We start from the raw sequence: 13,775 nt of genomic DNA on the forward strand, positions 1-13,775 counted from the left end.
GTCAGGTTTTGCCTTCTGTACATGTAAAGAACATTTCTTGCTTAGAGAAGTGTTTGTAGATCTGTTCCAGCCCAGCCTGTGCTGTTAAACTGTGCAGCTGATGTAGGTGTCCCAGCTATCATCCATAGGTACTATTGCAATCAGGAACCTGGCTCTTTTTCTCTAAAAGTTCCTACTTTGAAAACTAAAAAAGTGTATTTGCATTCATTGTAAAATGGAGAAGCAAATCAGTTTGAAATTGGTTTTGGAAGTCAGAAAATAAGCAGAAATATTTTTAACATTGGAATAATTAATATAGTGTGTTGTGTAATGCTGTGTTTCCTAGTGAGAATAAATGCATCTGGATTAGTGCAAGTTTCTCAAATAATCATTACATTGATTTTCTGTTAGATAACTCAGGAAGATATTAAGAAAACATATGGAGGATCTTCTGGAAGCAGAGGCTATTATTCCAGTGCTTTTGCTAGGTTAGTAGTACTGTAATGTTACTTTTCTTTCTAGTAGTGTTTTAGTGTAATCAAATGGATGGCCAAGGTGCATGTGCCTAACATGTTACCTTGAAATTAATAGCAGATGCTTCAGTAGTAAGAACTACCCTGACTGCTGTTTCAGATCATTAAAATAATGTGACATTTATTTTTGAAAATCCTTCTTGGTTAGTATATTACTTAGATATGGCATAGCTTCTTACTGAAAGATAAAGAAACCAGAGCAGCTTCTGAAGCCAGTATTGTCTCCTGAGTGGTAAATTCAGCTGTCTTCTCTTCCCCAGCTCCACAAATGCTTACATGCTGATATACAGACTGAAAGATCCAACAAGAAATGCAAGTAAGTCAGACATCTGTATTTGCAGAAGTTGGGTTTTTTTTTTTTTAAACTTAAGTGTTGTGGTTTTGTTTCTTGGTATGAAACAATGTCATAAAGCACACTAATCCACATGAAGTGCAATATTTATTTTATCAAAATACAGATGATATCTTGAGACTTGTATTGTTAACTGATTCACTTCCTAGAAGAGTGTTTGCATTTATTGTAAAAACAGGATCAATGCAGTCATCACCTTTAGTGTACTTCTTTACTACAGACAGCAAAGCTTTGCATACAGGAATCTTTTGCTGCCATCACTTTCTTGTGTTGCTGATAACATAAGTAAGGAGAGTAAGAGGCTGCCTTCAGTTTAATTTAAATAATGAAAAAGAGAACAGGGCATGTTATAGTGGGAAATTTGTGTAGAAAAAAGAAAGGGCTTAAAAGGCAAGAAAGGTAACTCAAATATACCTGTAATGCCTAAACGGTTGCCTGCTTCAGAAAAACTATTTATTTAAACTATTGCTTTGTTTTTACTGACAGAGTTTCTTGAGGCACATGAATATCCAGAGCACATTAAACAGTTGGTACAGAAAGAGAGAGAATTAGAAGAACAAGAAAAGAGGCAACGTGAAATCGAACGCAACACGTGCAAGGTTAGAAGTTCTGCTGGACTGAGTAACTCTACATTGCTAGTGGGAAATGTTTCTACAGTAGACAGTGGTTTTTCTACTGTACAAGGACTCCTTTGTGATAAGTGTTTGCACTAACAATTCTTTTAAGTGAATTGCATACCTGTTGGAAACCTGTACATAGTGCAGGCAAGGGATTCACCAGACATTTCTGTTGAACTCATGTATTGCATGTGGATTTGAATTGGTACCAAAACCAAAAATAAACTAGTTCATCTGGCATCACCTATTTTCAGAAAAATTACTTCCAAAGAATGTGTAATGCTGTATGTTAGGTGTTTTGTTCTGTTCAATCTTTTCATATTGTGACCCTTGACTTTGTGCAATGATGTTTCTTAAACTAATTCTAAATAGTTACTTGGCAGAAAGAGCAGAATTTTTTCCAGCCCTAGATTCAATAGTAACAAACAAAATAGGACCTCAGTGTCTTACAAGCATGGCAGTCAGATGCTCTATCTATGAATCAAGGGATTGTTTTATGAGGAAGTTCTCTCATTGCAAAATGTGTAACTCTCTGTCTGAAAAAGGAATTTACATTCATTGTTCATATGTGCATTTTGCTTTGAAGCATTTGCTCACTGCCTGTGGCTACAAGGTGATCTGGTTATAGAAGCTGTACCCTAGCTGGGAGAAAGATTCAGATAAACACATACACCTTGCGTGCCTTTGACATTTTCTGTCTGCAGCTGTGTAACAGCTGGAAGGAAACTGTCCCAGAGCTGAAGCAGAGCTAAAGGTGTATTTCATATTAGATTGCTTGAATATGGATTTTGCAACTTGAATGGAAAGATGTTGGAAAACACCTTCATGAGCATTTTTCTTCCTTTGTATTTCCTAGATTAAATTATTCTGTATGCATCCTACAAAGCAAATAATGATGGAGAACAAATTGGAAGTTCATAAGGACAGAACACTGAAGGAAGCTGTGGAAATAGCTTACAAGGTATGTCATGCATAACAGGATGGTTAAATTGTTTGATGTTTTCTGCTGTGTGTCTTCAGATTTTAAATCTGTAATACTGTGGGAGTGCTTGAGAGGGCTTGGCTGTGGGGTGTTTTGGGGGCTGGTTCTTGGGAAATTCTGTATGATGGTGTTTTTTGTTCTTTTTTTATTAAAGATGTTGCAGTTTGCCATTGTTGCCTAAGTTTTCTGCCAGTAGCCATCATCTGATTAGTGATTGGAGTGATGCAGCCTGCCCTTGTAAAAGGCAGTATGATCTGGCACACCCTTGTTTTAAATTCAGACCTGAGAGCTGCTGTTGGGCTCACCATGGCCTCAGCAAATTGAAAGAATTCTGAACACTTTCATTTGTGTGGCAGTAAAAACCTTATATTAGATACATAATGGCAGAGTTCTTGAGAATCTTCCTGGGCAGCTAATTCAGTAACACGAGTGAACACCAAGGCACCTGTTGATCTTTGCCTCCCACAAACAGGTGGGGGCTGAGGACATCAGTTCTCTTTGGTTCTTGCCATGTATGTTTTTGGCTGGGAGAGGACCAGCAAGGCACTTTCAGATGTGGGATGTGCTGACATCTCCTAGAGATGCACAGAGAGTAATTAGTGGATGTGACTCCCTCATGCTTCTCAGATGCCATCTGGTGTAAGTGATAGGCAGTGTATTCCTCTGAGGATACCTCTGGGACCTGTCTTCATGTGCCTGTGTACATATTTTTCAAAATTCCCTCTTTTCTGCATTTTCATGCAGGCTTCTATTTGAATTTGGAGACATGTCTGTATATTGCAGGCGTATAAAATATCTATGTTGTGTTTTCTAAAGCCGAATTGTGAATTCCTGGACGTGCACACAGTGAGGTATTTCTAGCTTGCAGGTTAGAGCTAAGCTCACAGCTGGGGGTGTCACTGACATTTGGGGCTCTGTGTGTGCATGTTTAGTTGATGGATTTGGAGGAGGCTGTTCCCTTGGACTGCTGCCGCCTGGTCAAGTACGATGAGTTCCACGACTACCTGGAGCGCTCGTACGAGGGGGAGGAGGAGACCCCCATGGGCTTGTTACTCGGAGGGGTCAAGTCAACCTACATGTTCGACTTGCTGCTGGAAACAAGGAGGCCTGACCAGGTTTTCCAGTGCTATAAGCCTGGGGGTAAGACATGTGGTCACATACATGCTTTTAGTTTGTCCTTGTCTATGTTGTGTGATGGCACAAGCACAGAGCAGTAAAACAGCTTCAGTATGAGGTGCTGAAAGAAGAAAACCTGAGTTTTACAGTCAATATTCAGAACTACATAAGGTGCTGTGCTGCTGGCTTGCTTCTAGTTGAAGAAGGTCTAAGGTATACTAAAGTTTGTCAAACTGGAAGGTTTTTTCTTTTTTTGCATTAAATTTGATCAGAAAATGTAATTCTGAAATTGGACTGCTTTTCAAGTTCTTACTGTTTGTATTTAATGCAACCCCTTAATTATTGCATCAGACAAGCGTATATGTGTTTTCTTTGCCTGTTGAATTTTCTCTGTGTATATATGTGACTTCGTTTGCTTTTTTCTCCCCTCTGCAGAGGTCATGGTAAAGGTTCATGTAGTTGACCTGAAGACTGAATCTGTTGCTCCTCCAATCAGTGTGCGAGCTTATTTGAATCAAACAGTTTCAGAGTTTAAACAGCTAATTTCAAAGGTAATTTACAGTCCTTAAGGACTTGTATTAAAGAGTTTTCATTTGTTGTGACTGTGAAATGTGTCATAATTTACATATCTGAAATGAGAGCCTGCATCTTCTGCAGATCATGCTGTGAGTCCTGTCCAGTAGGGTTCAGTTAGATGCCACAGTTGAGTTTGTCCACCTGCTCACTTCTGCTGAAAGCAACAGGCTGCTTCTTGCTTCCATCCAGAGTTAATATCTTTAACAACCTCACTGAGAGTCCAGCTGGTGACAGAACTAATGAGCTGTTACCATACAACTGAACCAAAGTGTAACTTCCCTCCCAGCTTCAATATTTGACACCTAACATCCAAAGCTGTCCACATTCCTTGTACAATCTCTCCTTTTCATCTCAGCAGCCACTTTTTACTGAGATGCAAATTGATTTTTACATGGCTTTAAACCAAGGGAAGCTGATGTTTCCCTTGCATTGGAAGACAGAGATTGCATTTGCTAATTTCTGTGTAAAATAATTTAGTGGTTGATGTAACTTCATAATATTTGTTATAAAATGTGATTCCAGCAATTTGAGTTCAGTCTAAAAATCAACACTGTGCAAAATCTGTTGTTCAAGAATATTTTTAATTTTCACTTGGTTCATTCATCAAAAGTAAGACCATTGTCATAAATGATTTTCCAGTTCTCTGCAAAGCCAGCCCATTTTATTGGAAAAACTGGTATTTGCTACATATTAATGGGTGGAGGAAAGGCAATGGGACTGAACAGGTTTGGGAGGCTCCCCTGTGTTCTCTTCTGCAATTTCCAAGTTGATAAACAAACCTGCTGCCTTCCCTGTGAAGAATCCCAGAAAGGAAGCACTTTTCTCAGTTTTGGAGGTGTGTGTAATGTCCCTGTCCTGTTCCAGGCCACACAGCTGCCTGCTGAGACCATGCGGGTGGTGTTGGAGCGCTGCTACAATGACCTGCGCCTGCTGAACGTGTCCAGCAAAACTCTGAAAGCTGAAGGCTTCTTCAGGAGCAACAAGGTACATGCTCTGGGTTTAAAATCCTTCATTCCTTGTGTGTGTGTTCAGCTGTTGTGTTGCAAAAGGCATGGAGTTGATACTGGGTAAGTGTCATGTGTTTTGCTCTGTAGTGTGTGAGGTTTCTCTGCCCAGTGCACTGGTGCTGATGAGTACTCTGGCCTATGTTAAACCAAGTGTACACAGGAGAAAGTGCATTGAGAACCAGACACCTATCTGCTGTTACTCTGGTTCAGATGGTGCTGAGCTTAACAGCCTTATGAAGACTGTTAAGAGTCAAGCATTCTTGGGAAAAAAGATTGGTACATTGCTATGAAGCCTGCCTTGATGTGTTTGCTAAACCACCTGAACAACTGTACCTGCTGTCAGTGTTAAATTTATTAAAAAACAATATCAAAACTAAAAGCAAGTTTTTGGTGGGTTTCTGTCTTAAATTCAGTAGTTTTCACTATGAAGATTCCCTGTGGACAATTTACATTATTTTTTCAAAAAAGACTTCTAATAAGTATTTCCAATAATTGTGTAATGCATTCAGAAAAAGAGTAGCTTACTCAAATAACTAACATTTTAAATGCATACATTGCCCTTTTTTACTACAGTAGGAATAGCACATCTTTTAGTGCATTTTGCACATCCTCTGTCTCTGAAGTTGAAGCTCAATGTTAAATCTTCTTGATGAAGAAAGAGTAAGGAAAGCTTTGATGGCTCACAGCTGAGCAAAACAATGGCACTGAGTTGTTATTCAGTTATTTAGAGGCCTTTGGAGCCCTTTGACAAAGGGAAGAGAGACGTTTGATTTCCACTATTGCTTGCACATGTACACATTTAAATCCTCCTTATGGCACTAGAAAATAAAGAGAGTCTGTTGCAGTGGTGGGGCTCACTGCTCTCCTAACAGTGCTATGCACAGGTGAAGGGTGCACATGCAGTGATTTACGAATCCACTTCTCAGTGTGTTCCTGCAGCTGGTCAGTCTGCTTCCAGTTCACTCCAGTCTTAACATAGTTATGAAAACAAGGAAAAGTGAAATCATTATTATGATTTTAACATTTGATAAGAGGTGGTGTTTCTCAATGGTGTTATTTCTAATGCATGCTCAATCCTTGTCTGCTGTTGGTGCATTTATGTAAAATAACACTGCATGATGGAGCACTTCTTTCCTGTTCAGGTGTTTGTGGAAAGCTCAGAGTCCCTGGACCGCCATGTGGTGTACACAGACTCTCAGCTCTGGAAGCTTTTGGATCGCCACGCCAACACCATCCGGCTGTACGTCTCCTTGCCAGAGCAGGCTCCTGGCTCTCAGCTCAGGAGGGCGCTTTATCAGAAGTCTGGTGGGGCTGCAGGCAACTTGGAGGAGCCTTGTGAAAGAGTAAAAGGACCTGTAGGCAATATGAAATCTGTAGAGGCAATTTTGGAAGAAAGCACTGAAAAACTGAAAAGCTTGTCCCTGCAGCAGCAGCAGCAGCAGCAGCAGGAGGGAGATAATGGAGACAGCAGCAAAAGCACAGAAGCCAGTGATTTTGAAAACATTGAGTCACCTTTAAATGAAATAGACTCTTCAGCATCAGCAGAAAACAGAGAACTTGACAACCAGATTCAGGTTTCTGACCCGGAGAACCTGCAGTCGGAGGAGCGGTCGGACTCGGACGTCAATAACGACAGGAGCACGAGTTCCGTGGACAGCGACATCCTCAGCTCCAGCCACAGCAGTGACACTCTGTGCAACGTGGACAATGCCCCCCTCCCCCTGGCCAACGGGCTGGATTCTCACAGCATCACCAGCAGCAGGCGATCAAAGGCCAACCAGGGCAAGAAGGAAACCTGGGACACAGCAGAGGAGGACTCTGGAACGGACAGTGAATATGATGAAAGTGGCAAGAGCAGAGGAGAAGCACAGTATATGTACTTTAAATCAGAGCCCTACACTGCAGAGGAGGGTTCAGGAGAAGGACAGAAATGTATGTATTCTTTTTTAAGTGCCTTAAAATAATTCTGTGGGGTTTCCTGCTTCATTCATATGCTGCGTTAAAAATGTCTAATGACAGTATTGAAAAACTTGATTATAATGTGAAATTAAAGCTAATGAAAGTGCAGACAGGATGTGATGTTCAGCAAAAATTTTGCCTAATTTTGATCTTGTAATAAGTGATTACATATTTGAAAAGTGTCTTGCTCTTTTGTTTCCAAGAAAATGAACATCTACGTATGTGTATTGATAGTGTTCCCTGGAGAGCAAGCTGAGTTGTCTTCCAGTGAAAGGATCATAGTTGCATCTGCTGCTGATGATTCACCTGTTTCAGAATGCACTTATTTGATGTGGTTAAAGCAGCATATTTCTGTTACCATTGAGACCAACAAAGCTGAAAAGCCCATGTCATTTGACTGTAAAGAAAATTCAAATATACTTGATAGTGACAATTTAATTCACTAACTGAAATACAGTGGGTACAGTGAGGCATAAGACTGACATGGAAGTGTCCAACTAAGTTCACTGTAAGAGCCTCACTGGTATACAACTGTGATAAAAATAAGGTTTCATTAATACTCCATACCTGCATGTGCTTTACAACTAACAGAATAATTAAAGAATAGCAGGATGTAAGATAAATATTTTGAAAGGCAAAGGCTTTCATGTCAATGCAGAAACTCTGATTGTGATAGTAATAGATAAAAAATTTCTCACAGAGAAATTGATTTGCATCTACTGTAGCTTTGATAACATTACTCCTTTGGCTGTGAATGGTCTTCCTTTGGGGCTAATTCTGATCTGCTTTCATTTTTCCTGTTTTGTTTTGGTAGGTCTAGTTGGGTTCAGGAATTATTTGTTTGTGGTAATTTTGATGTGTCCATAGTACACTGTGTAAACAATTATCCTGAGGGGAAAGCTTTTATTTATTTTTAGTATAATTCAAATATTTTATTTGTTCACTTCAGTATTCTGAATAGTTTATTCTAGAGTGTCATGGTGCTATATAATCACTACACAGTTTGTAGTGTAGTACAAATTGCATGTATTAAAAAAAACAATTTCTAAAGATGAACTATTCCTTTTTACTTTCCAGAATTTCATGTTACTAGTTTTTCCTCTATTACAGCATTATTCCATGAAAAAGTCCCTTAATCTGGATTTGTCTTGATAGCCAGTGGCCTTCAGCACAGAATTAACCTTTTCAATGCTGAAAGCCAGGAAGGAAAACAGAAGGATTTGGGTGGCCTGTGCCTGGCCAGTCCCAACACCAAGGCAATTCCCTCTCCCTTGATGCAGGGAAAGCTTTAGGAGGATTATCTGCAATTGCTCCATGGAATTCTGTTTGTGTTCTTTCTGAACAGACAAGGTACTGCTCTGCTGTGCTGCATCACTGAATGCCAGCCAGGGCAGTTTGGAGTCACCCATAAATACCTGCCACAAACACTTAAAATAAAGTTCTTAAAGATTACAGTAACATCCTTAGATAAAATGTACATGTAGCCATTAACCATAATTCAGGCTTTTCAGTACTGTTTTGCTGCTAGAGCTAACTCTGAATATATGGAAATGTGAGAGTGCTTTTTTTTTGTAGCAAGGTGTTTCATACCATTTTTATCTTTATTTTTGCTTAGGGCTGATGGTGCATGTTGATAAAAGAATTACACTGTCTGCCTTCAAGCAACACTTGGAGCCTTTTGTTGGAGTTCCATCTTCTCACTTCAAAGTCTTTAGAGTCTATGCCAGCAATCAAGAGTTTGAGAGTGTTCGGCTGAATGAGACCCTTTCGTCATTTTCTGATGACAATAAGGTTATTTAGAAGTTATTTTGAATTATTGAAAGTGTGTTGATACAATATAGATAAAGTTAATTTACAACAGGTGAAATAATTATGTGGGTCTTGGTAGCACGTTAAAAAACACAATTCTGATTTTGATGCCAGATCTAACAGATATTCCTTTTGCATTCTAGATAACTATTAGACTTGGAAGAGCCCTTAAGAAGGGTGAATACAGAGTTAAAGTCTATCAACTCTTGGTAAATGAGCCTGAGGTAAGGCATTGAATGTTTCAAGACTGATTCATGAAAATATTAGTATGTGCCTTGGCCAAGGTTTGCTTTGAAATCTTGGGAATAAATGAAACTCCTTCTTTTCTTCACATTTCCCTGCAAGTTTTCCTGGATTTAGAAAGGGAGTTTGAGATGATTTCTGTTCCAGGCAAGCAATTGGAATGTGATTTGCACTGTCTCTCAAGTGTCTTTATTTCTTTATAGTGTAAATTATTTCTTTGTTTCCCTTAAATGCATGACAGTCACGTAGCATTCTCTCCAAAGAAGAAGCTGTGTGTGCTCGTGGATGTGGTTTTCAGTGATGCTGAACTGATCTAATTCATCCCATTCATGTGCTGCAGATTGTGCTTGTCAGGGGGGGTATCTGGGTAATGGGCCCCTCTGCAGAAGGCAAGCCTGAAACAGAAGTGCTTCTTTTGTAGTAAAGCAGCTCATAAGCTTGTTACATCTTCTGGGGCATGAAAAATACAGAACTGGGTATATAGACTGTTGACTGGATAGATTGCAGTCCTTAGAAGTTGACTTTGTATGCACTTATTTTTATTTTTTGGACAAAACTGCAGAATATGTATTAATAATGGATAAGAGACTAAGGTGAACTGCTAAAGCAGGGAATAAGATAAATTGAAAAGCAAATTCCATGGAGTTGTGTGTGATCCATGAAAGCCAAGACAGTGGAATCTTTATGATGACATGGCTTATTTAATTGGAAAGCTCCTTTGCCATTGTGTGCACTGTGAATGCAATGGTAGCAGTTAGCAGCCCAGCACAGGCAGGCAGAGGCTTGGAGTGCCCTGCCAAAGGGCTGTGCTACACTAATTAGTTACACCCCATTTTAATGAAGTCATTGCCCACTTGTTAATGAGAAATCTTCTACTGATATTGCCAGGTGGATGGGACTGATCACACAGTAAAAACAGAGTTTTGTGTTCAAAAGAATTCTGTCTTTAATCTCTTTCTGTTTCTGTTCACAGCCATGCAAGTTTCTTCTAGATGCAGTTTTTGCTAAAGGAATGACTGTCCGACAGTCCAAAGAGGAGCTGCTTCCTCAGCTTCGAGAACAATGTGGCCTAGACCTGACAATTGACAGGTAAACCTGATTAAATATCATTTTAAAATATGTGTTTGGGGATTTCCTTCCTCTTGTGGAGAAAGAAAGTAATGAAAGAAAGAGAAATAAATTGCTCTGGTCTTTGAGTCAGTTTGTCAAGACAAACACTAATTCAGCAATTCTTGGCTTTCATCTCATACAGAATAAATTTTATTGGGGATAATATTTCCATAGAATTGCCTGTGTGCAGCATGTCTGCAGCTTCAGATCTCTCTAATGATGATTTCCTTCAGAAAGGGAAGCATTAAGTAAATCAATTCTTAAAATAGCCCCCTGCTCTCTACATGAAAGCCCAGCACAGATCACCACAGCAAACTGCTTGTGCAGCATCATCATGTGTGTATGTACAGTACTGGTCTGGGCTGTCTGCCCTCTGCCATAATTGTGTAATTCCTAATTAGGAAACTGTTTTCTTCCCTTATATCCCTACGTATTTCCTGAATTGAACAAGTGGAATAAAGACTCGTTTCCCTTGTACTTATGAATGGTTCAGCACTGAGCCAGCAGTGACACCCTGCTGTCAGCACTGTTTCTGAACATTAAACTGCACCAAGCCTTGAATCAATGAGTTGGAGTATTTCAGTTTTGTCAGAAAACACTCAGTTTTGGTCTCTGCCAGTGCTAAGTGTTCATGTGCAGGTAGAAACTCACTGGGGGTTTTTGTCATGTATTCATAGGTTTCGCCTACGAAAGAAAACCTGGAAGAATCCAGGCACTGTGTTTCTGGATTATCATATCTATGAAGAAGATATCAATATTTCCAGCAACTGGGAGGTCTTCTTAGAAATACTTGATGGTAATTATTTATTTTTTGGATTGGTGATGAGTAGGTGCAGATACATAAGACATTGTATAATTTCAGTCATTTAGTAGTTTTCAGACAGGATTGAGAAAATACTTCTGTCATGAAGGAATTTGGAACAGAAACTTTTGTTCATCAAAACAATTTTGGAATCAAATGTTAAGAGAGCAGAATGTTTCTGAAATTCTGTTTAAATATAATTTAAATTATATCATTTCTTAAGTATTCCTTTACACATACACTTAAAATTTTGATTCTGAATGCAAAAGCATAATTTAATGGTAAGAAAAGTAGGCCATGCTCTCTGGCCTCTAGATTAACAAATACTGCAGTTAATGTGTAGATGAAGAATGTGAATTCCATTCACTCAGCAATTTTCTTCCCAAGCATTCCTGGTTTAAGAAGTCTAACTTAGCTCTTAGTCAAGTATTTTGGCAGCTGTGTTCAATTCTGGTATTTTCAGTTTTAACAGAATTGTGCCAATCTACAGTCTGGAGTCAACCTCTGTTTGGGTTGGGTGGATAGATCTGCTGTGGATGACTGAGCTGGACCTTATGGAAAACTGCCTTGTGCCTTCAGGGAACTCCTGCCCATGAAAAATGTCTTTAAAGGGGCTGATAACAGAAAACTTCACCTAATCATAGTCCTTTCCTCTTCCCCTTTTTTATAAGGGAACTGCTTGCAGCACACCTGGGTTACTTCATTTGTGCATGTATCTCTAGGGCAGTATTCCATATTAGAGTATCTTGGAGGGTACAAACCTTAATTTAAAATAGGGTATTTTGTGATGTTAATACAAACATTTCTCTTTCTTTGCTAGGAGTAGAAAAGATGAAGTCCATGTCACAGCTTGCTGTTTTATCTAGGCGATGGAGGCCGTCAGAGATGAAATTAGATTCTTTCCAGGAGGTAGTACTAGAAAGCAGCAGTGTGGAAGAATTGAAAGAGAAGGTAAAATATGTAACATGATGCAAGTTTCTTGTGATGACCAAGAGCCTTTTGGATGTTCTCTGGTGGGAAGCACAAAGATATCATAGCTCCAAAGATCCTGTTGCATGGTTATTATTTCTCCCCAGGAACTGATTGCCCATCCCATCCCATTACCAACCACATGAATTATCAACTTTACTTCTTAGTTTCACATAATGGTCTGGTCTGAAAGTATTCAGTTGAATACATGCAGAAAAAGTCACTTCTTGAAGTTTAAGCAGCTTAATAGGACCTGTGTCCCTTGTCCTCAAAAATACACATGAAAGAAAAACTAAGGTTTTACTTGAGGCCAGGATGCTCTAACAGGTAAGCAGGCCTGGGGGATCCCAGCAGAAACCTGGAGTAAGAGTGTCTCCTGTTGAGACTATTCTGTTAATCCAGAGTATCACAGGGTTCCACTCATGGAGAAATGTTTATTTATATGTTGCAATACCCAGTTGTTAGGAGGCCACCTTGGATGTTGAGGCCAGTAAAAGTACTGGTGTCAGTGCCCCTGAGAATTGATAAATTAGGGGTGTTAGGTCACAGGCTGGGTTTGTGTTTTACACAGGTTAAGCTATGGGCTGTTTTCTTGCATTCCTCAGGTAGAAATGAAGTTATGACTGCAGGTTCTTGCATGCAGTCAAGAATTCCTCCTCACATGTGTCTGAAGAAAGAGTTGACTGCCCTTGTTTTCTTAAGAATTCCCTGATGTGCAGGGACAATTTTATTTGTTGAAGTTTGCTAGGAAGTGCAGGTGTGTGGAGGTGGGTCTTAGTCATGTGCATTTTCCAGCTGTGCTTGCTCCCAGGTTCACTGGGTAACACCTTCCATGTCACACAGGGTTTAACATGAGACACTTGTGTCTTGGAACTTGAATGGTATTAATGAATTGTTTCTATGAACTTTTTTTGTCTCCCCTTCAGTATTAAGAGAAGTGTGATGAAATGCTGTCACAGCAAGCTTCACTTGTGACACGCACTGGTAATTCAGAAATGTTAACAATGTGTACTTGTCACTGTGATTTTGTACACTGGAGGACTTGCAGATAATTGGACTTCTGGATTTGGCAGCTATTGACTTTGTGTAGACACTGTGTAATGTTGCTGTGCAATAATATTAAATCCACCATTTCTCTTCACAGCTAAGTGAAATAAGTGGAATACCCTTAGAAAACATTGAATTTGCAAAGGTAAGTAAGATTTTTGTGTATTTTGACCTATTAGTGGCACAGATGTGTGATGAGTTTTATTGTATTCACTGAGTGATTGCTTTTTTTCAGGGTAGAGGAACCTTTCCATGTGACATTTCCATACTAGAGATTCATCAAGACTTGGACTGGAATCCGAAAGTATCTACATTGAATGTCTGGCCCCTGTACATTTGTGATGATGGTGCAGTAATATTTTATAGGTGTGTATTTCATCACAGTATAATAAACCACACCAAAAAAAAAAAGCTGTGGTTAACATTTGTGGGATGATGTAATGGACAGGAACATAAAATACTCTCTGTTACCTTAAAGAAAAGATTTAATATATTCAGCTGAAATATTTGTGCTTCTCAGTTTCTTAAAACCCTGAATATTAATTAACTTTAAAAAAATGAGCACTGCACCTTTTTACTCAATCCTGCCTCCCAAACCACTGAAATTAAAGGTTGCTATGCTTGAGTGTGGATCTGGATTTAATTTCTTAAGACAGAACCATATCCCATGTGGA

General features: G+C 39.3%; 1 protein-coding gene across 7 annotated transcripts in view; it reads left to right on the forward strand.

Annotated features, from left to right (window-relative positions):
* Positions 1 to 13,775, forward strand: part of USP47 (ubiquitin specific peptidase 47) — a 51,540-nt gene that overhangs the window by 35,710 nt on the left and 2,055 nt on the right. For all 7 annotated transcript variants that reach the window (XM_056491962.1, XM_056491963.1, XM_056491965.1 and 4 more), the window contains 15 exons: positions 391 to 467; positions 773 to 828; positions 1,351 to 1,463; positions 2,338 to 2,442; positions 3,396 to 3,603; positions 4,015 to 4,130; positions 5,020 to 5,139; positions 6,305 to 7,094; positions 8,737 to 8,912; positions 9,074 to 9,154; positions 10,147 to 10,262; positions 10,961 to 11,079; positions 11,906 to 12,036; positions 13,199 to 13,246; positions 13,337 to 13,467. In XM_056491962.1, coding sequence (XP_056347937.1) covers positions 391 to 467; positions 773 to 828; positions 1,351 to 1,463; positions 2,338 to 2,442; positions 3,396 to 3,603; positions 4,015 to 4,130; positions 5,020 to 5,139; positions 6,305 to 7,094; positions 8,737 to 8,912; positions 9,074 to 9,154; positions 10,147 to 10,262; positions 10,961 to 11,079; positions 11,906 to 12,036; positions 13,199 to 13,246; positions 13,337 to 13,467 — 2,387 coding nt within the window. The remainder of the gene's footprint in view (positions 1 to 390; positions 468 to 772; positions 829 to 1,350; positions 1,464 to 2,337; positions 2,443 to 3,395; positions 3,604 to 4,014; positions 4,131 to 5,019; positions 5,140 to 6,304; positions 7,095 to 8,736; positions 8,913 to 9,073; positions 9,155 to 10,146; positions 10,263 to 10,960; positions 11,080 to 11,905; positions 12,037 to 13,198; positions 13,247 to 13,336; positions 13,468 to 13,775) is intronic.

Source organism: Oenanthe melanoleuca, chromosome 5 (genome assembly GCF_029582105.1).
Source record: "Oenanthe melanoleuca isolate GR-GAL-2019-014 chromosome 5, OMel1.0, whole genome shotgun sequence".
NCBI lineage: Eukaryota > Metazoa > Chordata > Aves > Passeriformes > Muscicapidae > Oenanthe > Oenanthe melanoleuca.